This window comes from Sciurus carolinensis, chromosome 9 (assembly GCF_902686445.1).
Source record: "Sciurus carolinensis chromosome 9, mSciCar1.2, whole genome shotgun sequence".
Lineage (NCBI taxonomy): Eukaryota > Metazoa > Chordata > Mammalia > Rodentia > Sciuridae > Sciurus > Sciurus carolinensis.
The window spans coordinates 59,233,909-59,255,531 of NC_062221.1; the positions used below are offsets into that span (position 1 = coordinate 59,233,909).

The window sequence follows — 21,623 nt, forward strand, 5'->3', positions numbered from 1 at the left end:
ACATCTGTCAAACCAAGTCAAAGAGCTTAAAAATGTATTTTCTCAAAGGCAGTTCCTTCCTTCCAAGGAAATTGGGCTCTAATCATTAAAATGATGTATATCTATGGATTCATAGTTATATGTTTTTATAAGTCAAAATAAATACTAACTGCCTTAGTCATTACAATCCCCACTTCTTGGGCCATGTCTTCTTTTATTCTTCATACCTGGTGTCTTAAGAACTCAGAGCCTGAGTGTCCTTTGCTGGAAGAAGTTGGGAGTAAAAGATTGAAGAATAAATTCTATACCTGTAGAGACAGTCCACTGTTTCATTATAATACCTGATAGTGCTTTGTTTTCTTCTACTACATATAAATACAATCAAGTATTTTTAAAAAGAAAATGAAAAGTAAGAGATTGAAAGAAGTATGGACTGATTATTCCCAATAGCCATTGATATAGTTAGTATTCTGGAGCATTGTGTTTTGCCCTAGCCCTCCCACTAGCAAAGACTAGAAGAGAAACCATATTCATACATCTTTTTCTGGATGGAAGTAAGGACAACAGGTGTGTGTGCGCTCACTCACATGTATGTGTTTGCACGAGTGTGTGTAATTACAGTTGCACATGCATCCACACATCAACATGATGACTGGGTGATTAATGGTTGGTTGGTTCTTTGTCAATTAAACTACTTTATGGATCTGTTAAATGTGTTTCTTTAAAGGCTGTTTCTTCTTAAATTGTTAATCCAAAGTCTCTCTTTTTTTTTTCTTTCTTGGCATTAGTCTGGTACTTTCATTTGCCAAGCCATTTTTTGTTGAAGGGCCACCCCAAGTCCCAGCTCTCTAGGAAAACAAATGATCTCCATCTGGGATGTGAGATGATGAGTACTTTGATCCTGTTCTTTGAGTCTTAGTTTCTCTTTTGTTGTTGGTGTTTATGTCACAGTATTCTTTTTTGTTTAGGATATTTTCCAAGGTTGGCTTTGATTAATACTCAGTTACATTATTGCAAAAGAACAAATAAGAAGAAAGATAATTTGGGGGATCTAGAATCCCTTTTATGTGAATATTTTCACATAAGATCTTAAAAGGGTGTTATAAACTGTTTTTTCTATTTCTCTTATGAATGAAGTAGGAAAATAGGAGAGGAATATGGGGGAAATGCACCACTAAATCAAATTCCTGCAGCAATTTAATTCAATTTAGCAAACTTCCTATGGTACAGAGGAGGAAATAATGTGGCCTTGAATAATACACAGTCAAAAATTTTAAATTATTTGTAATCTAATGAAATAACATTACTAAAATATATTTAAAATGTTCTAACTTACTGCTAATCATAGTCTTTCTTCTGCAGCACCTAGAATTTCTGTATTCAACAAACATTTTCCAACACCTACAAATGCAGGCATTATGAATGTTGCTAAGGATATGAACATAAATGAGATAAGAGTCTTGCATTTGTGCAAGACACTGTTTCACAGAGGAGGCAGAAAAATATAAAAATTTTAAAATGAATATTAATTGACTAAAATAGAAGTTTAGATCAAGTGGAGGTGCATGAAGGAATATGTAGTATATATTCACTTTATATGAAGTGTAATTTTATATATTTTCCATTATAATTATAATGACTTAGTAGATATAAGATTCTAAATCAACTTAAGGATAGTAGGAGGGACAGAGGAGGAGGAAAGTTTGAATTATTTAGATAGAATTAATAAAAACAAGTAACTGACAAGATATAGAAGATGATGGGGAGGAAGTCAATGATAACATAATTTCTGGCCTGGGTAAATGGTGACTCCATTAATTTGAATTGGGAGAACAGGAATAAGAATTGGTTTGGGGGTTTAGTTTAGTTTAGGACATGTTAAGTTTGACACATCCAAGCACTGGGGGCTGGAGTTGATTATGAGGCAGTTAGAAATTGAGGTCTGAAACTCAGTAGAGAAAACTGAGCTGTTGATAGTAGTTTCACAGCCCATAACATTGGGTGGAAGCTAATTGGTACTAAAAGAAGGTACTGAGGAATGAGCACTAATGGACACAACTGCAAAGTTCAAATTTCTACTATCTCTAAATCCTTAACATTGATCTGCAGAATTGCTACCAAGTTTATACAATACTATGTCAAAATACATCATTCTTTTACTCACCTCATTAACTGTACCACTTTGACATCTAGCTAACATGGTGGTCAAATGACACCTTTCCAGACAGTCTTGCTCATCTCCCCAACCAACCAAACTTTCTAATCTGTGCATAAACACTTGGTGTTACTCACATAAAACAATTGTGAAAATGTGAAATACTAGTTTTGAGGGGGCATTGATTTTACTAGAATAAGACATAAAATAATATAATAATAATAATGTAACTGTATTTTTGTTCATTATAGTATGAATGATACTTCTATGTATCATTAAATTAGCAAAAATCCCATACACAGAATTGGTACAGAAATCTTCATTAGGAAAAAAGATGCTTACGACTGTATGGGGCTATTGTTCAGGGGTGATGCAATACCTGAGGGAATTTTGTGTGTGTGTGTGATTCCCTTTGTGTGCATGTGTATGTGGTGTGGTGGGAAGAGAGAGACTGTGTATATGTTCATATTTATTGATATAATTACATAATATTATACATCCCAATCTGGTTCAGTTATCCTCAATTGCTTCATTCACATTATATCTGCAACTTGTATCCTTATCTTCACCTTTTTAAAACCATTTCTTGGTCAGGTTCCTATAACCATCATTTTTTGGGGTTTAGAGTGCCCTTCTGGAAATTGGAATAGGGCCCAAAGCCGGTGAATAATAGGGAATAGCTCAGGGATGCTTTATAGCAAATGAAAGTTTTCTGCACACTTTCTATTCTTTCCTAGCATTTTTTACCCCTCTTGTCAAGGACATCATAAAAGTAAGCCAATGTTTTAGCAATCAAATTTATTTCTATATTGTTAGCCCCTTGGTTTCTCATCACATCAATTCAACACTCTCTGGCATTGTATACCATGTAATAAGCAATGTGCTAGTTACCTGGGATCTTAAGAACTATAAAGTAGATTTTACCCTCCAGACACTTGTGGTATAAAGGGAGGAGGCAGAAAGGTAATTAACAAATTATTATTTAATGTGCTAAGACTGTTAATAGAGGGATTCTCAAGGTATTATGGGAGCCTTAAAGAAGGAACAGTAAGTCCAATAGTTAACAGGTGTGATGATATTTGATGTGAAACTCAAGGTATGAGTGCTTTAAGTGTCAAGGTGAGAAAAGACCTTTTAAGTAAAGGAAACGTGGGTAAAAGCTTAAAATTACAAAGCCATATGAAATGTTCTTGGCTAACAACTAATTCAACTCAGCTGGAGTTTAAAGTACATGTGTTCTCTGTATGTGTGTGTGTGTATGTGTGTGTGTACATGTGTGTGTGTGTGTGTGTGCATTGTGTGTGCGCGCGTGCGTGTTTATGTTCAGAGAAGAGGGTTGGAGGAGTGGAATAAAACAAGAATGGAATTTTAGGATGCGTGGAAACCTCTTATGTAGAGAAGAAACTTCTGCCTCATTCTCTTCTTTTTCTCTATACACCTGAACTTACCCACAGTTGTGATGTCTCCAGAAAGACAGCTGTAAATGTGCAGGAATGATACCTATATTTTCACCAGCAATGCAACTTCCAAAGTGCTTTCAAGTATTCAGTGTTGGATAGGCTTGTTCCTTATGCCAGTGCACTTCCTTCTCTACCTAGGGAGGCTGAAACCTGTAGCCTGAAGGCTTGGAAAACCTGCTCAGTTGAGGAATGTGGGCCTGCAGGCATGAAACCTGGTTTCTTTGCCCAGTGTAAACAGGAAGCAAGTAATGGTTGTAATAAGGAAAACTGAGACTCTAGGCAGTGAACTGTTGGCAGACAGCACGTGAAGCCACCAGGGGCCCAGGCACTCAGCTGGTAAATAATTGCTGTAAAGTCAAGAATATTTCACTCCCTTCCCCCATGGGTGCTGCTTTACTTTAACCTAACCAACTCAGAGCCCCTGTGTAACTGGAGTTGTTAAAACTTGACCCTCGGTTTTGAGACTGAAATAAAGGAGGGAGCCAGAGGTGGGTGTATAAAAGCTTTTAGAGGAAAGTATGTGGCTGGTGGCATTCATATCAGATGACACAGCGTTCCTGTCACACAGATTGAATTCAGGTGCTTGAAACGCTCAAGAGGCAGCTTGGGGACTTGGCCTTTTGTCTGCCTCTCCTTCAAAGTACTTCTTGTCTCTCCATAAGCATGTCTCCCTGCTTAGAGAGGTCTCCCAGAAATGACTGGAAATGAAGTGCATCTGACTCTAATGAAATGCCAAGTTCATCGAGTTTGAAATACTGTCAACTTTTTCTTTCCAGTGCTTAGATTCTGAAGCCACAGAGGATTCTCATGAAATGAAGCTTATGATGAGGGCTGAGGAAACAGTCAATAATCCAATTTGACAAACACTGATTTATGAGAAGACACCCTAATGATCCAAAGGGTATTGACAATGAAAATGTTGAGATTAATTGCATGCTGGCTTTTAGGAGATCATAGTTTGATGACGACATCAATAATGATAAAAACAGTTAATATTTATTGAGTATTGAAACACCCTTCCTTTATGACCTTTGTAATCTGATTCCAAACTCCAGTCTCATCTATTTCACTTTCCTGATCCTTCCTGCAACAAGTAAGGATGTGGGCATACCACCATATATACAGGCCTGCACAGCTCATATTTGAACCCCTTTTTCACTTTATCTTGATAATTTATGAATTTGATACTATTATTATCTTTATTTTATGGAAAGAGAATTATAGAATTCAGGGCAGTTGGATTACTTGCTCGAGGTCACATACTTAGCCAGTGCCATAGTGCAAGTAATACCCAGTCTGTCTGATCCTAATACTCCTATTACATCATGTTATAGGTCTTTTAGTTCAATGATTATTAAGAGGAAATAATTTTGGCCCCTGGAGAATATTTGGCAATGTCTGGAGATATTTTGGGTTGTCACACCTGGAGTGGAAGTGCTACTAGTTTCTGATGGGTAGACACTGGGGATTCTACTTAACATCCTAAAATACAGAGGATATTCTCTGACATAGGAAAAAATGACCTGCCTCTAAGTTCCATCGAGAGAAATCTTAGTTTAGTTGTATAGACAGACACACTTGTGACTGTGTTTAGAACACTAGGTGGTATATTTGCATAGAGATAAAAGTGAAATGCAATAGAAGAAAAATTTGCTTGATTTTATGTATTTATTTTTATTTTCTTCTTGTTCTTCCTCTTCCTCCTCCTTTCCCTCCTTCCTCTTCTTCTTCTTCTTCTTCTTCTTCTTCTTCTTCTTCTTCAAAGCTTGATTTTAAAAGATGGATAGAAAAGTGGGTCCCAATAGACTTTTGTGGGTTGAATCATGGACTACTCAAGCTGGAGGCTCTTAGGCAATCTTAGTACAGTGATTTTCATTAAAAAAAAAAATACCTTACAAACATTATTACTCAGAACTCAAATATATAAAACAGATAAAAAATAGTTCAGCTCTTACAGATGTGATTGAAGATATGGAAACTGCCTGTTTTTTGTCCTTTCTTCCACATCCTGTTCCCAAGCCCTCAGATACCTGCTGTCCCAACATTATTAACAATAATAACTTTCTTTTCAAAAGAATATGAGTTTAGATGATAAATTATATGTGATCATTCAACTATAAAGAAATGCAGTAACTGGGCACAGTAAGGCCTGCCTATAATCCCAGCTATTCAGGAGGCTGTGTTCAAAGTCAACCTGGGCAAAACCAGATCCCCATCTTTCAAAAAAGAAGAAAGAAGGAAAGAAAGGAGGGAAGAAAGAAAATAGTCTGAGTAACCTGATTTGAAAATATTTAATTTAATATTTTCTCTGTACTTTTTGCAAGTGAGAAGCATGAATCATTTTCTAAATATTAGAATTTTAATACTAAATTTCCTGTATGTTAGAATTTGATACCCCTCCTAACAGCAGCATTATTAGAAGAAAGGAATTTAGGAGCTAAGTTAAGAGAGCTGAGTTCATGATCTTGCTGAGATGCTCATTGGTTATTTAGTGTTGAACAAATCTCTGAAACACTTGGACACTCAGTTTAACTATTAGATCCCCTCTGCATTGCCCATATGTCACCCACCTTGTTCAAGAAGAGTTTTCTGAACTTATTGATTTCTACCCTGTGTTCTACATCTTCTCTTCTTTAGGTTATTTATAAGTGTCATTCTTGACTTTTGGTTCTATGATGATTATTATTATGGACATATGAAGTATAGATATGAGCTTTTTATCTGTATTTTTTCCTCATGGTTCAGGCTTATGTATCCATTTGCCTACTGAAAGCCCATAAGCAACTTCCTGATTAGACAACTCAAACATATTTAGTGGGAATGTTGAATCCCAGTATCTCACCATTTCCAGCCACTAGTCCTCCTAGGCTTCCCCAGCTCATAATGATATCATTATCCACCCACTTGCTCAGGTCAAGACTCTGGGTATCATTTTTGATTCCTCTCTTCTCCTCAGTCCTGTCAAGTACACCAGCAAGGTCTATGGTTGTAACCTCCAAACAGCAACAACAACAACAACAACAACAACAACAAAATCCCTACTTGAACTGAAGCTGTCCTGCTGCAAACCACCATCAATTTTTGCCTGGTTGAGCTTTCCATACTCACCCATCTTGCTGCTTTCATTCTTGACCCCAGAGCAGCCAGGATTATTTTTAAAAATATAAATCATACAGCATTGAAATCCTCCTTAAAGTCAGTTTAATCCAAGCCCTTGATAAGACCCCAAAGACTCCCAATGCTAGTGCTCCAGTCTCTTTTGATCCATCATAAAGTCCTCCTCTGTGTTCCTTGAATAAACTCATCTCTACTTCAGTGTTTGCAAGTGCTGTTTTTTCTGCTGGAACAGCTTCTTCACCTGACTGTCTCTTTTCCATCATTTGGGACTCAACTCAAATTTTACCTTCTCAGAAAGACTTGCCTTGTATATGATATGTGAAGGAATCCTCATGCCCCTTACCACTTTGTTTTTTTCTCCTAGAGTCTATCACCATCAAAATCACTTGTATTTGCTTGTTTTTACCTTTTGTCTCCTATCCCTGGAATTTAAGTTCCATAAGAGCAAATGCTTGCCTGTCTTTTCACAGCGCTCACCTACCCAGGGTATAGTGTAGGTGTTTAGTGAATATTTCTTGAGAGACTGTAAGTGCCCTTTCATCTGTTAATGACATGGAGAGTTATAGTACTAACACTAATGGAAATAATTTGTATACACACAAAAATTAAAGCAACTAGAATCAAAGTGGCATTTGGTAAACATAGATGATAAGCAAACTGAAAAATCACATATTATTTCTGAAATAAACAAACAAAATTTGGCCACAGAAAAGTTGATCTGAATAGAGGTGAACAGTAGTATAAACTTAATAATGTTAAACTTAATTTAATAAAATTAAACTAACAACTAAAACCACAAGAAAGTCATAATATTAAAAGTAATACTCTTAGAAGATAACATACAATGGCTAAATTTAAAATAACTAAAAAATAAAATTTTTATTGTCAAAGTTGCAGAGAATAGAATACACCCAGTGGAAAATATTCAGAAAAAATTAAAATGGAAAACATAAAATATTATATGACTGTTTTGAATAGATTCATTCTTCAATGAATTAAATTGTATCAATGTATAGAAAACACATTTTAATGAAAGTTTACTAATGTTTGTATAATTTGATATAGATTTATATAAAAAATGTAGAGATAAGAGAAACAAAGTAGCAATGTCTCATAAACTTTTTCTTTTTTTAGAAAACTTTGACAATCTTAGAAGTTAACAATTAGTATTTTCTTTTAATCAGGTTTTATAAAACTTATTTTAAAATAATTTTAATTTACAAAAAGAGCAGAGCTCCCATGTACCCCATTGTACAGGCTCTGTTAATATTAACAACTTATATGACCTTTATGTAGTTGCAATATCTGGAAATGGAACACTGACATAATACTATTAAATAAACTGTAAACTTTATTTAACTTTTACCATTTTCCTTCTAATGTCCTCTGATTGTTCCAGGATCCAATCCTGGACCTCCCACTGCATTTAGTTGTATATCTCTTTATTCTTCTCCAGTCTAATATGGTTTCTCATTCTTGTTCTTTTCTGCTATGACCTTCCCACTTTTGATAATGCTGGAAGCTTATTTCACAGAATGCGTCTGAATTGTAGTTTGCCTGATGCTTTCTGATGATTATATGGAAGTCTGTTTTTTTTTTTCCCACAGATACTGTATTAATGATACATTCTTTCATGGCATGATACTGTGGGTTCAGGATGACTCTTCATCTCAGTACTAGCAATCACTACCAAGGTCTTAAGAGAATGCTGGTTCTGGAGACTAGTAAGAGGAACTATTTGTGTACACTATGAACTGAGACTCATGGAGAACAGGCAAAACCCTGTTTGTCTGTTACATTCTTTATTTTTTGTATTTGTGGTACTGGGGATTGAACCCAGGATTGCTTAATCACTAGCTACATCCCTAGCCCTTTTTTATATTTTATTTAGAGAAAGAGTCTCACTAAATTGTTTAGGGCCTAGCTAAGTTGCTGAGACTGGCTTTGAACTCACAATCTTACTGCCTCAGCCTCCAGGATTATAGCCACTGGTGTTACAGGCGTGCACCACCATACGTGGCGCTGTTACATTCTTTAGCCTCAGTAAAATGAGTCTATTTTTAAGTTGTTTAATATTATCCAGTTTGATGAATATTTAATGAAAAATAGATAGGGACAAATACTTTGGATTGTTTTGAAATCCCACAGATATTGAAATACTACAATTAACTCTACTTAGTTTTATCGTCAAAATCACTAATTTTCTTTTTTTACCTCTGATATTATCTTAATAGCCTAAGATTTCAATGCTTCTTTTCAGAAGGTTCAGAAAGGAGAAGTGAATCTAAAATGCTACACTACTCACCTGTTTTAGATCTTCCTTCCTTCTTTCCTTCCTTCCTTATGGGTTAAGCCAAATAATAATGATAGATACATTTTATTTATTTTATTTTTATGGTACCAGGGATTTAACTTAGGGGCACTCAACCACTGAGCCACATCCCCAGTCCGATTTTGTATTTTATTTAGAGACAGGGTCGCACTGAGTTGCTTAGCACCTCACTTTTGGCTTGGGCTGACTTTGAACTCTCGATCCTACTGCCTCAGCCTCCTAATCTTCTGGGATTACAGGCATGCACCACCACACCCAGTTACATTTTCAGTTTTAGATTTTTTTCTTACTCTTTGGTATAAAATAGAAACCCAGGATATAATGAATATGGACAATTGAATTATATGAAAGCTTGACCACAGGTTTCTCCTACTGGGATTCCTCACAAGGACACACTCCTGAGTTGATCTCTTAAACACTGGCCTCCTCATAGAAAAATGGGGAAAAACCACTAACTCCTTGTAGAGGATGAATAATAATTTGGATTTAACTTGAAATGAACTCAAAGTTCATTAGTTAGTTTAGTTTAGAAGTTAGTTGCCTGAAAAATAGGATTGGATCTTTGAGTAGGCCTGAATTCCTAATGTTCTTTATACCATGATGCAGAAAGTAGAGCTACTGTGGGTAGCTCATTCACTCTCCCTATGTCTAACATGGAAATGATGGTACATTTTTCACCTGATAGGTTTTTATTGGAATGAAATAATAAGGGCTTACTGGGAACACACAGCTATGAGATTTTCTCATCTCCATCTCTATTTGGAATGCTCCTCTTCTTTTGATGGCAGATGAAGACATTCAATACCACCTGGCTTGACCAAAAGAAGCAAAATTTTTTGGCTCATTTAACTTAAAAGTCCAGGAGTTGGCTTATCTACTAATTCAAACGACTCTCTCCAGGATTTCTCTCTCTGTCCAAGTCTTAGTTCTTTTGTCCTTGGATTTGTGTTCAGTCAGGTTTACTACATGTGACAAAATGACTTTCTGGCTCATATCCTATAATTTTGGCAAGCACATTGATTGTGTGTCCATGTCTGAACCAGAGGAAAAGATTCCCGTAATTGGTGTGGCCTGAGCCATATGTTATTACCAGTTCCGCTTAAACTCTGCTTATGAACCAAGTGGAAAAGAGTGGTTGACCAATGGAGCGTTGAGATACTCCTATTGGAAGAAGAACTCCAAAAGATGGAAAGACTGCAGAGATGGAAAAAAACAACTGCTGTCCACCAGGCCCTCCCTAACCTCTTGAACCTCCTTTCCACCTATTGAAATCCTATCAATCCTCTAAGGATTGTCTTAAGAGTCTCCCTTTGAAGTCATTGGCGATCCTCTAGCCAGGCATCATGTCTTCCCCTTTTGTGTTCTTTAGCACTTTGTGCCTTTTTTCGCTGCCTGTTTTAGTAAACTTTGTGTTATTGGTTCAAGTTTATTTTTTAAATTCTCTATTATAGTCAATTTTTTTGAGGGCAGATACTGTATCTTACTTCTTTTTAAATCTTAAGCAGGGTCAACAAATGCCTGATTCATAATTGACTATCAGCAAATATTTATTAAACTGACTTCTTAGTGTTGTACAAGTTATGAATAATGGAAAATAAACAAGACAAGATAATTTTATTATGTACATAATTTGTTAACTGATTAATTTATGAAAAGACAAACAGAAGTGATGTTAGCTATTCTAAGAAGTCATTTATGTTCAAGAAGTAAGAACTGTTGCCCCAGGAGAGTGATCAACCTTTGTGAGGACTTCCTGGGGAGGAGTACTGTAGGTCCTACTCTGCATTCACTAACTCTTTGCCTTCTTCTTTTGTTCTTCAGTTGTCTGGGTTCACATCGAAGCTTGTTTCAGCTATCCAGAATGCCCATAAGAATTCTACTGGATCTGGAAGAGAAAAAGGATTGACAGTGTTAACCCGACCCATTTTGATTGAGACCTACACAGGGCTGATGTCATTTATTGGGAATCGCAACAAACTTGGCTATTCTCTTGCCCGTGGGAGTATTGGTTTTTGAGACACTTTTGGTACATATGTACATCATCCATAAATATGCCATTATTGAAGATTTTGCTTCAGTCCACTGTATTTTTGGACTGAAACACTTAGTACTTTTAGATAATACTATATGACTTTGAATATTTAATATTTCAGGAAAACTGAAAGCTTGATTGACCTGATAGATGCACATTTAAGGTCTCACAAAAATGATCAAATTTTATTAAAACTGGAAAATAAATTTTGCTTAAACCATCAAGTAATGTTATCAGATGAGTTTCGCCTGAACATAAACTCTGAGCAGACCCTCTGGTTTATTTTTTCTCCTGCTCAGTATATGTGGGAATTTATCAGGTTCTGGTCTTCAACCTTCTGATCCCTTTGTATTCCCCATTAGTTCTCACTGGCTCTATTATTGTAGCTATCACTTTTATGAAGATGACTTCCAAATCCTTATCCATATCCTCAGTATTTACACCAGGATTCAGTTTCACATTTCTGTCCACCAATCATGTACATATCAGTGTTCCAATAACCCCTCAAATTCAGCGTGTACATGGTCCCATTCATCAATCACAGAAATCCATCAGTTTTCATTTGTATACATTTCCACCAAATGCATACCATGTCGTATCACATCTGTCTGTGTTTTGGCATTTGCCCCAATGTCCAGACATTGAGTTTAAAACTCATTCTCCTTTCAAAACTGTTCAGATATTTCTTCTCCTTTCATTCTCATAGTGATGGCACTAGATCAAGATTTTAATTATGCTCACTTGGTTATTACAATATCCTTTAATTGGGATCCCTATTCCAAGGTTGTTTCAATCCTTCATACACTTGGCTGTCAGATTCTGAAAGCACAGTTTGATCGTATCACTCCCTGATCAGGGGTTTTCAATGACTCATCTCCTTATGCATATTTTTTGTTGAAATGTTTTCGTTCAGTAGCAGACCATTTTCTTCAAATAAAATCTCTTGCAGACACCCCTGACTCCTCCTCTCCAAAAAAGCAGAACCTCTGTAGTTGAAGTAAAGATGAGAATGTCACCAGTCTCCCACTTTTTAAGTCTCAGGGTGCTGCATTTGAAATGTCCATGGATCTCAGAGGGTTTTGAGGACCACATTTTCAAAAACACTGTCCTAACTCACTTAGTTCACATTGCTCTTCTTTTTCATTTCTTTTTTGTGTTCCCATAAGTTAGATATAATTTTGAACAATTCAGGAGAGAATTTTTTTGTTTAAATCTTACTTTATTTAAATGTATTTAGAAAACAAACTATTTGAATATTGATTACCATAAACATTATTACAATAAACTCTTTGCCTTTCCCAAAACCCAAAGTTGCGATACCTTAGATGACATTCAAATTGAAAATTCCAGCTAAGTTTTTTGTTTGTTTGTTTGTTTTTGACTTGTGTCATGTTTATTTCTAAAATTTTTTCTTTAAATCTTACTTTCTCAATTTTAAAGATTTAGTCTCTGATACGTTTACAAAAATCAATTTGATGTAAGCATTCAAAACCTAAATATTGAATATCACTTAATTTTATTTTGTCTTTGTTTACTTCCATTAATATTTCTCTCCTTCCCTCTTGTCGCCCTTCACATCACTCACTCCCCCGCCCCATACTGGCAAATATCAGTATAGTCCCCAAGGCAAGGAACTTCTATTCAGACTATGAAAGGAAATGTTGAAATCCTTAGCTGTCCTGTCAACAGTAGTGGGATGAAAAGTCGTTAGATTATTTTGGCAGTGGTTCTGAAGCAGGCACTATTGGCAAATTATTATAATATTACTCCCTAAAAAATCCCCGTATGGTTCAAGATAGTGGCATTTGCTGGCAGAAGCCTCTGAAATGTCCAGCACATTCTTCTGCGTTACCATTTAAGGATTGCTCTGACAATTAAGTTCTCTCTGCACATTTGTCCCTCTTGTAACTGAAGCCAGCCTGCTTCCAGATGTCCTCCTAAAGGACACAGTGCAGCATCATCAATAGGAGCTGCTAGAAAGGATGAAAGGAGGGAGATATTTCTTATTCTTGAGACCCAGACTATAACAATAGGATAAGCATTTAGTGGAACCAAAGCTGTTTCATGTGAAGAAGTGAACTCAGAGTTGACATGAGAACTGTCTTTACCCTTCATGGGGACTGTCAGATAAGATATTCCATTAACTGATAAATGGGACCTAGAAGGCAGGATTATGACCAGAGTGTGAGAGGATTCAGGAATTTGGATAGCAGTTCAAGATAAGAAAGAACTTCTTTACAGTTATAAATGTCCACTGATACAAAAGGTTGTTTTGTGAAATACTGAGTCCCCTCTTCACTGAACATGTTCCAGAAAAGATAAAGTGGATGTTGTAAAAGGCATTGCTGTATTGTAATATCTGGAGAAAAGAAATAATCATTTAAGGCTAGTGATCTTATAAGTCTTTATATAATTATTGCTAATGATCAGCTATTTAGACTTCTTCCTCGCCTTGGGGAAAAGCTGAATCAATCACATGAAACCATGAAAAATTAACTTTTCTAATGTTTAATTTTGTCTTCTCCAAATTGGAGACAATGATTCTATTTCTGCCTGCTTCCTAAAGATCTTCTTCGGGCTCAATAAAAGGAGGTTAAATTATTTTATTAAATGTAAAGCACTGAATACCTTTCTATAGAATGACGTGACTTCTATAGCATGGCATGGAACTCAATTCAGTTCCTCCAGGAGTTGTCTCCTGGTCACCATGGACCTACTGACTACAATTTTCTTAGCTTCTTTTTCCTTATGAACAACTGGCAGCCAGAATCCTGGGAACCTTCATATATACCTGACTTTCTTCTTCAGACAGACATCTGAAATGTCCACTTACATTTCCCAAAGGAACACTGTAAATTTAACAGTGAACAGGATAGACACAAGAGGCATTAAATACTATCACCACAAAAAAATCAAGGTGAGTGGTCTTCATTATTTGATCTTTATCTCACTCAGTAATTCTCACTAGAAAATTTCCAATAAGTCTCCTTTCAGATATGACTTGAGTATATCCATTGACAAATTCCTCACCATCTTCTGATACGTCCTGGACTGTTTTGATGGTTAAGAAATTCTCCTTGTGTTAACTTAGAATCAGTAATGTCCATCTGCCATCTTTTCACTTAAAAAATAAAGTTATTATGGATTGGAGTAAGCTAAGCTTGAGCTTTCAAGTCATGATGTGGGGCGTTAGGTTACAGAGGCAAGGCTGATGGATTCTCTAGAGTTTATAAGAGGGGGATGTCGAAAGTCATCATGCCTCACCTTCCAGTGGCCAATCAAGCTTCTTCCTCTACCTGACTTTTAACTGTCCTTTAAGCAGAAAAGAGTGGCTCATTTGTGAGTTGGCTGCTTTTGCATCATTTGCCTTGAGGCTCATTTTCCTTGTCCCTTTGCTGTGCATTTCTAGGGAAGCCAATTCTCAGAGCCCTGGGGCTAGAGTAACATGGAAACCACCTAATCCAATGCTTTCATTTCACAGAATATGAAAGAGATCTAGAAACTAGGAAGAAACTGCTCAAAAGAAGATGGCAAATTCTTGGCAACAATGGTGTTAGAACAAATCTCTCAATTACTGTTTTTTGGTCTACTGCTCTTTCCAATATAATATATCCATTTGTAGGGAAAGGTTTGTCATTTGAATCAGTGTATCATATTTGCTGGGTTAATTGTGAAGTGAGAAAACAATAGATCATAGTTGTTTAGGGGGAATTTCCAGAAATTATCTTTATTTTCTTAAAGGCTAAGGTCACTCATAGACCTCTCTGATTTCCTATCTGATCAAAATGCACAAACAAAGCTGCGGAAGCCAGCAGAGCCAACAGATATTTTGTAAGGCCGATTTACCTCTGCCTGGCATTTTGTGGGGCAAGAGAGGGAGGGCAAAGGTATTAAATTTAGGCTTAAAAGCTCCTCAGAAATTCTTTACACACAGGAGACCAAGTTGGAGAAAAGAAGATGACTTGTGCCAAGGGGAAGAAAGAGAGAGGCTAATGCCTGTGGTTTTCAAAGGTTAGCAACAGCAAAAAAAAAAAAAAAAAAAAAAAAGCCCAAGTATTTGCTCAGGGATGAATGCTCCTTGGCTCTCAGCCAACAATTATACAAGGGTTTGTGCCCACATCCTGTAGCTGTGGTTTAGGGACGCTGCTCATGAGTGACTTCTTATGCTTAGTGGCAGGAAACTTTAGTCACTGATGTGTAAACTCTCCTTTGGTCTGCACCTCCCACAACGTGCTCTGAAGGCAGTCAGGGGGCCAGGCATCCTGATTTCCTTGCAGATACCATTCCCCAGAGGCTCATGAAAATCTTCATTTGGGGTTTTGGGAATGACCAAGCATGGATCAATACTATTCCACCTAATTATGGCAGTCTCTTAGGATAATTCTGCAGCCATAAGGAGGAATCACGACATCTGCCAAATCCTCTCCTTAGACTTAAAATCCAAGACAAAGTAATGCGAGCTGTATTTCATCTTGGAGCTGCAGCCAATGTGAAATTTGATGGGTGGAATCCTGAGGTTGCTTTTGGACCTCCATCTTATCCATCAGATGCCATTTTACACTTGGTTTTTAAAGGTTCATAGTAGACTCTTAGGAGATCCCTTTTCAGTGAAGTCAAATGGAATGTACAAGCCCAGTGTAATTATCTCTTGTGCTTTTAAGGTCAATATGAGAGCTGATGATGCTATATTATTGGTGCAGAATGTGTTGGGATTAATTTCTCCAAACTACCCAATTGTCTCTGTGTCCTTCCCACCATGCTTTTCCCATGCATCTTGGAAATTGCTTTTCTTTCCTCTATTGAACATGGCCTTGAAAGTCATCTAGTTCAGCCTGCTACCTACTGCAGGAGTGCCCGCCACCAAAAGATGCACAGCAGATGGAGGGAGAGCTCCTGCACAAATATTCCCAGGGCACAGAACCCTTTGCTTTCCAAAGCTGTTAATTCCAACTAGTAAGCAGCTGCATCAAGTTGGCTTTTCTGAATATTACACTCAATCTTCCTCCTTGGAAATTCATTGATTTGGTCATAGATTTTCCTTTGAAGTTATCTCAAATAAATCAATTTCCTATTTCATGAAGTCACAATTCAAAGGAAGGCAGACAACTTGTGCTCCCCAACTGGTTGTGGTAATAGTTTTATTTTATTTTTTTGTTTTGCTTTTTGACACAAATTTCCACTTTTCATGTGATGCATTTTTCTAGGACCCATATCAAACTTGTCTTTTACTTGGGGGCTATCCTATTTTGTTAACATTTCTTTTAAAATATTGTATTTAACACTTGACATGGAAGTTTAAATAGACTGACCAGTGCAGATTAGCTTTATTTGCCATTATGTCATTGTAAAAACCAACATTGTTTTTTAAATGGGACTTTTTTGTTTTTAATATTGAGGATTAAGTGGGTAAGGTTACCATTATGGACAGCAGAGTCAAAGCAGTCAACGTAGTGGTTTGGTTTACCTTTGGCATTGGTTAGTCGATCATGGTGCCCCTAGAACAAGAACGGATGGACAGCTTACTCAAGTTTTATTCAACCTGTACCAGTAGAAATTAACTGAAGTCTAACTTCAGGCAGAGCTTGCCGCTCCAGGATATCATGCTCCTCAGTGAACTCAGGAATGTCAATTCAATGGCAACCATTTCTGCTGTCATTTTTGTCTACAGAGAAGATCCATGAAGCTGTTTAAGAATATCAATACAACCATAGAAATGAAATGATGTACCCTATTTGTGTACAATGAGTCAAGATGCAGTCTGTAAAAAATTAAAAGATAAATTAAAAAAAAAGAATATCAATATATACCCTCACAGATGTCTCTCACCCTTGGGAAAGGAAGTACCTCCGTTCCCTCTTAGAGGACATGGAGGCCAGATGAGAAGTTTTTATAACTTCTTTTTATATACTGCTTCAGTATCCTGATCTTCCTAAGCCTTTGGATGCTTTCCTTTGGCATTTCATCTTCATTAATACTTACTGCTTTTAATCCATGCATTAGCTAATTAACAAAGCAAATTATTAGAGCTACTCTTAGTATCTCAAACATGTTGAATCCAGAATCTTGGCCTGGCTCACTCTAATCAATATATTCTGTCCAATATTACATTTCTGATATAACACCCTTAGGATCAATTCCCATATATGTTCTACAGTTTTTTTGTTTACATAAATTGGCAAAACCTCTCAATTATTTTGGGGTCTACTATACCTTATCATGAATCATGCTCTTTTGCTTATTTTTTTAGGTGTTGATTTCGGTTCTCAGTCTAAAAACAATGTAGAATGAGAATGGATTATTATGCATTATATTAGATACTGACTCCATCTGCCCCCATTGATCCCACATGTGGTTTTGTTGCTTAAGCAAAGCACCTGGTATGCAGTTATTGTCTGTAGTATTTTTTTTTACCTTTTCCTCTTCTTTCCTTTCCTTCCTTTCCCTTCCCTCCCCTTTCCCTCCTTCCCTTCCTTCCTTCTTTCCTTCCTTCCTTCCTTCCTTCCTTCCTTCCTTCCTTCCTTCCTTCCTTCCTTCCTCCCTTCCTTCCTTCCTTCTTTCCTTCCTTCCTTGTCTCTTTCTCTCCTCTCTCCACTCTCCTCTCTCCTTTCTCATCTTTCCTGTCTTCTCTCCTCCCTCCCTCCCTCCCTCTCTCTCTCTCTCTCTCTCTCTCTCTCTCTCTCTCTCCCCTTATTATTAAGACCATCAGAAGCCATTAGCTTTCAGCTGAAAATATCAAAAACATAACCAGGATTACACCAACCTTTCAACCCTATGCTATATTCTAGTTAGCAGGGAACATGATGACCTCTCCAACATCACACTAGTTCATTTTATTGGTCATACCATGTTGACTGATCCAGGTGAGCAGGAAGTAATAGCTATTAATAACAATCATGTGAGACAGAAACCTAGAAAGGTATGTACTTAAAATTCTTGGGATTTTGTCTCCAAAAGTCACATTGTATATTTTTTCAGGGAGATCAGTGGTCTGGGACATGTCAATACGATCTCCATAAGACAACTGTTAAATTGCTGTACTACATGACTAAGAAAGAACCACACCATGCTTAATGGAGTTCTTTTGGAGATAACATGTACCTCATTTGGGTCTACTGCTTTATTGACCAATTTATCAAGAAGATTATAAACTTTGAGCAGAGTCCAGAATAGGGAAAGACTCCAGAGTAGGTATAGGTTAGTATACATATTGCTTACCACTTGGGCTATATACTGCAGTAGATCTAATGGTGCTTGAAGTAACTGTGGCAAATAGAGATTTTATATAGAATTCTTGATCAGTCCTCTATGTGAATCACTTAGGATTTTAAGCACATATAAGCTACCTTCTCAGGTAACTACTTTACTTTTGAGAAAGAGCTTTGGACTTACCACTGGGCCCTAGTATAGAGTAAGGAATTAACCATAGGGCAGTCCGGTGCCATGCAGCCTAAGCTGCCCACCATGTACTGGATGTTGTCTGACTGTCAAAGTATAAGGTTCAGCAGGTGCAGGAGCACTCTATTATCAGTGGGAGGAAATTTACAAAAGACAAAGGTCAAGCAGGTCCTGAAAGCACAAGTAAGTTGTACTAGCAAGTGTCCCAGAGGACCACAATGCTTATTTTTGTTATGTTTTCTTCTCTCTAGCAACCCACACTTATGACTTCATGGAGAGTTCCCAGTGACCAATGGACTGAAGAAAAAAGAAAAAAAGAGTTGAGTCTGTTTTACAGATGATTTTGCTGCATCACCCGAAAGTGCATAGTTATGGCCCCTACTCCACAGAAGACCTGAAAGACAATGGTGAAGGAAATTTCTCTTGGTGCATAGAACAAATAGAATGCCATCTCCCTGTTCTGCCTCACAACCACTGTCCATCTCATCAATGAAGAAATAGAAAGCTGTAGTAGTGATATAATCTAGTTATTTTTATATGGCTTGCCAGTGTGGCAGAGACATGATTCTTCAATTTTGCCTATACCGAGTTAAGTTTCACATAGCATAAACCATGTCACTCTTTTAAACACAACATTTTAATGAATGGAATTAATTACTTACAAATTCATTAGAAAAGCTGGAGGTAAAGCTCTAGACTGGGATTTTAGAGGTAACTTCCAGAGTAACACTGCAAAATTGGCCCACCCACTCAGGTATTAGTCATGTCTTCCATAGGCAGAAAAGTGGCTAATCAGGAAGTTGCCACCCCAACAGCAGGTACCAAAGTCACACCACCTCATCTTCAATTGATCAGGAACTTCTGTTGGAACTGCTGGCTCCAGAACCACCTTGTGTATGTCATAAACACACCAGCAAAATGGATGTGACACATTCTACCCTCTTCCTCCCAAAGAAGGTATTGTGAAGAAAGACTTGGAAAGGGTTTCCATTTCTTCCTCTTAATAATGATTCTGAGGATTTATGGAATGTTTAATATATACCAGGAAATGTGCTAAGATCTTTGTGTTAATTTTGTCAATGAAATCTCAAAGGAATATAATAATAATGTCACCTCCTCAATTTTGAGATGAAATAAGTGAAATGCAAAGAGGTTAAGAAACTTGACCAAGATTGTATAATCCTAGGTGGAAGAGCTTGATTCAATTAGAGATTAAACAGGTATAAAAATCTACCTGCAAAGAAATCTTCAAGTTGTATTATTTAGGTTTGTAAACTCTGCAGTGCCAGGGTCCTACTAGAAGAAAGTTGAAACAGATGTTGAGATTGCCATTCTATGGGATCCACGACCTGATATTTGATTTCTCCCTTGATTGACTATGAATTACTTGAGTGTATCCCAATTTCTCCCCTAGCACAGCCCTTTACTTATACTAGCTATCCAGGAGATGTGCTCTTTGATACTGATGCTATAAATATTTTGGTTTTAACCCATTTCAGCAGTACATGCTTCAGTTACTGTGAAGCCAATGACTTTTTGTGGTCTGGTTTTGTAGCAGCAGACCAACTTAGGCCTTTCCTCTTACTTTGGAAAGAAATAGTATTTTGAGTTCACCAAAGACCTTTTTATTCTCCACGGACTTTATTGTGGTTACATAAAAAAGTACATAGCAACACTTAGAATGTGTCATAGCTACTGAAAGTGAGGAATGCATTTGACTAGGAAAAATCATAAAGATGACTAACTGAGTGAGGTCTACAGTGCCAGTCGGGAGTTCGTCAGTTTCAGAACAGAGTTCAGTTAACGGAAGCACAGGTCACACCTAGAGAAAGCAGAACATGATGACCTGATTGATACTCTGGCCAGAAGAGGTGTGTCAGGAGGAGGTGATAAGCTGAGGTTCCCGGTCAGCTATGGGCTTCATGGGGAGTGAGCTGTAAGTCAGCAGTAGAGACCAGCCAACTGACACTAGTGACTTTCCAGAGGAGGGTTCAATAGCAGAGGCAGGGAAAGTGGGAAGAAAGCAATGGCTTCCATGTGAAATGCAATGTGCTCATATTTAAGTTGAATTGAAAGGACTATAGGATATTAGGTGAAAATAACCTGTTCCATTAGTAGGTACAATTAAAGGCATATTGCTCCAGAGATAGGGACTTTGCCTAGAGATAAAGGTCAGGGAATCATTTAGAAATGAGTAGTAATTAAGACTTAAAAAGTAGATGAGATTGCTTAGAGTAAGTGTATAGAATGATGCTATCCCATAGAACTTTCTTCAATGATGGAAAATTCTCTAATTCTTAGTTCTTTGTTTCTACCACATTAACCACCAGTCCTGAAATATGACAGATGAGACTTTGGACTAAAATTACTTTATTTTTATTAATTTAAACTTATATGGCCACATGTGTCTAGAGGCAGTCCTACTGCACAGCATAGATAGAGCATGAAGAAAAGAATGAGAATAAAATTCTTAATAATAGCAATATTGAATATTTGAGATTACCTTGGTGCTTCCTCCCAAGTATATGAAAAAACTCTCAAGTCTTTATGAGCTACATTTGTCTTCTATATTTTATCAAGTATTTAAGAAAATCAAATAATACAGACAAGTTTGTATTAGAAACAAACATCTTCTCAACTCTTTTTCCTACTTCCAACTTAGTACAAAGTTATTTTAAGAGCTGTTCTATCTGGTTCTGCTGGTGATCACTTCAGTGACTAAAAATATGTTCATATTTCTATGTATTGGTTTGTTGATATTAGTTATTGTTGACTTCTTTCTTAAAAGAATATGACTTCTTTTATCTATACTGTGTACAACTCCTTCCCTTTCCTTTTAAAATGTCCATTATTGGGATGGGGATATAGCTCAGGTGGTGGAGTGCTTGCCTTGAATGCATAAGGCCCTGGCTTCAATTCCCAGTACCACACACAAAAAAAAGTATGTCTAAAATGTTTACTATTTTCACTTGTTTTTTGATTACATTTATTATTTAAGTAATATGCTTTTGCTGTTTTTTTTTTTTTATAAGCGTTAGTTTCTATCTCTTCTTTCCACTATGAAAACAAAGATATTGGCATGATTACCCCATTTCTTTTTTCTCCAACAACTATTATTTTGGGTATTGATTCTGAAAAAAAATGGTGTTGGGT

The 21,623-nt window shown here is 36.8% G+C and overlaps 1 protein-coding gene across 3 annotated transcripts in view; it reads left to right on the top strand.

Moving 5' to 3' along the window:
• Tprg1 (tumor protein p63 regulated 1) overlaps positions 1-21,395 on the top strand; it is a 144,823-nt gene extending 123,428 nt beyond the window's left edge. For 2 of the 3 annotated variants that reach the window (XM_047563063.1, XM_047563062.1), the window contains 2 exons: positions 10,865-13,992; positions 18,722-18,830. In XM_047563063.1, the coding sequence (XP_047419019.1) occupies positions 10,865-11,059 (195 nt within the window). In that variant the 3' untranslated portion in view covers positions 11,060-13,992; positions 18,722-18,830. Of the gene's footprint in view, positions 1-10,864; positions 13,993-18,721 lie in introns of all 3 variants that reach the window. The other variant, XM_047563064.1, reaches the window with a different exon arrangement.
• Positions 21,396-21,623: the final 228 nt, after the last annotated feature.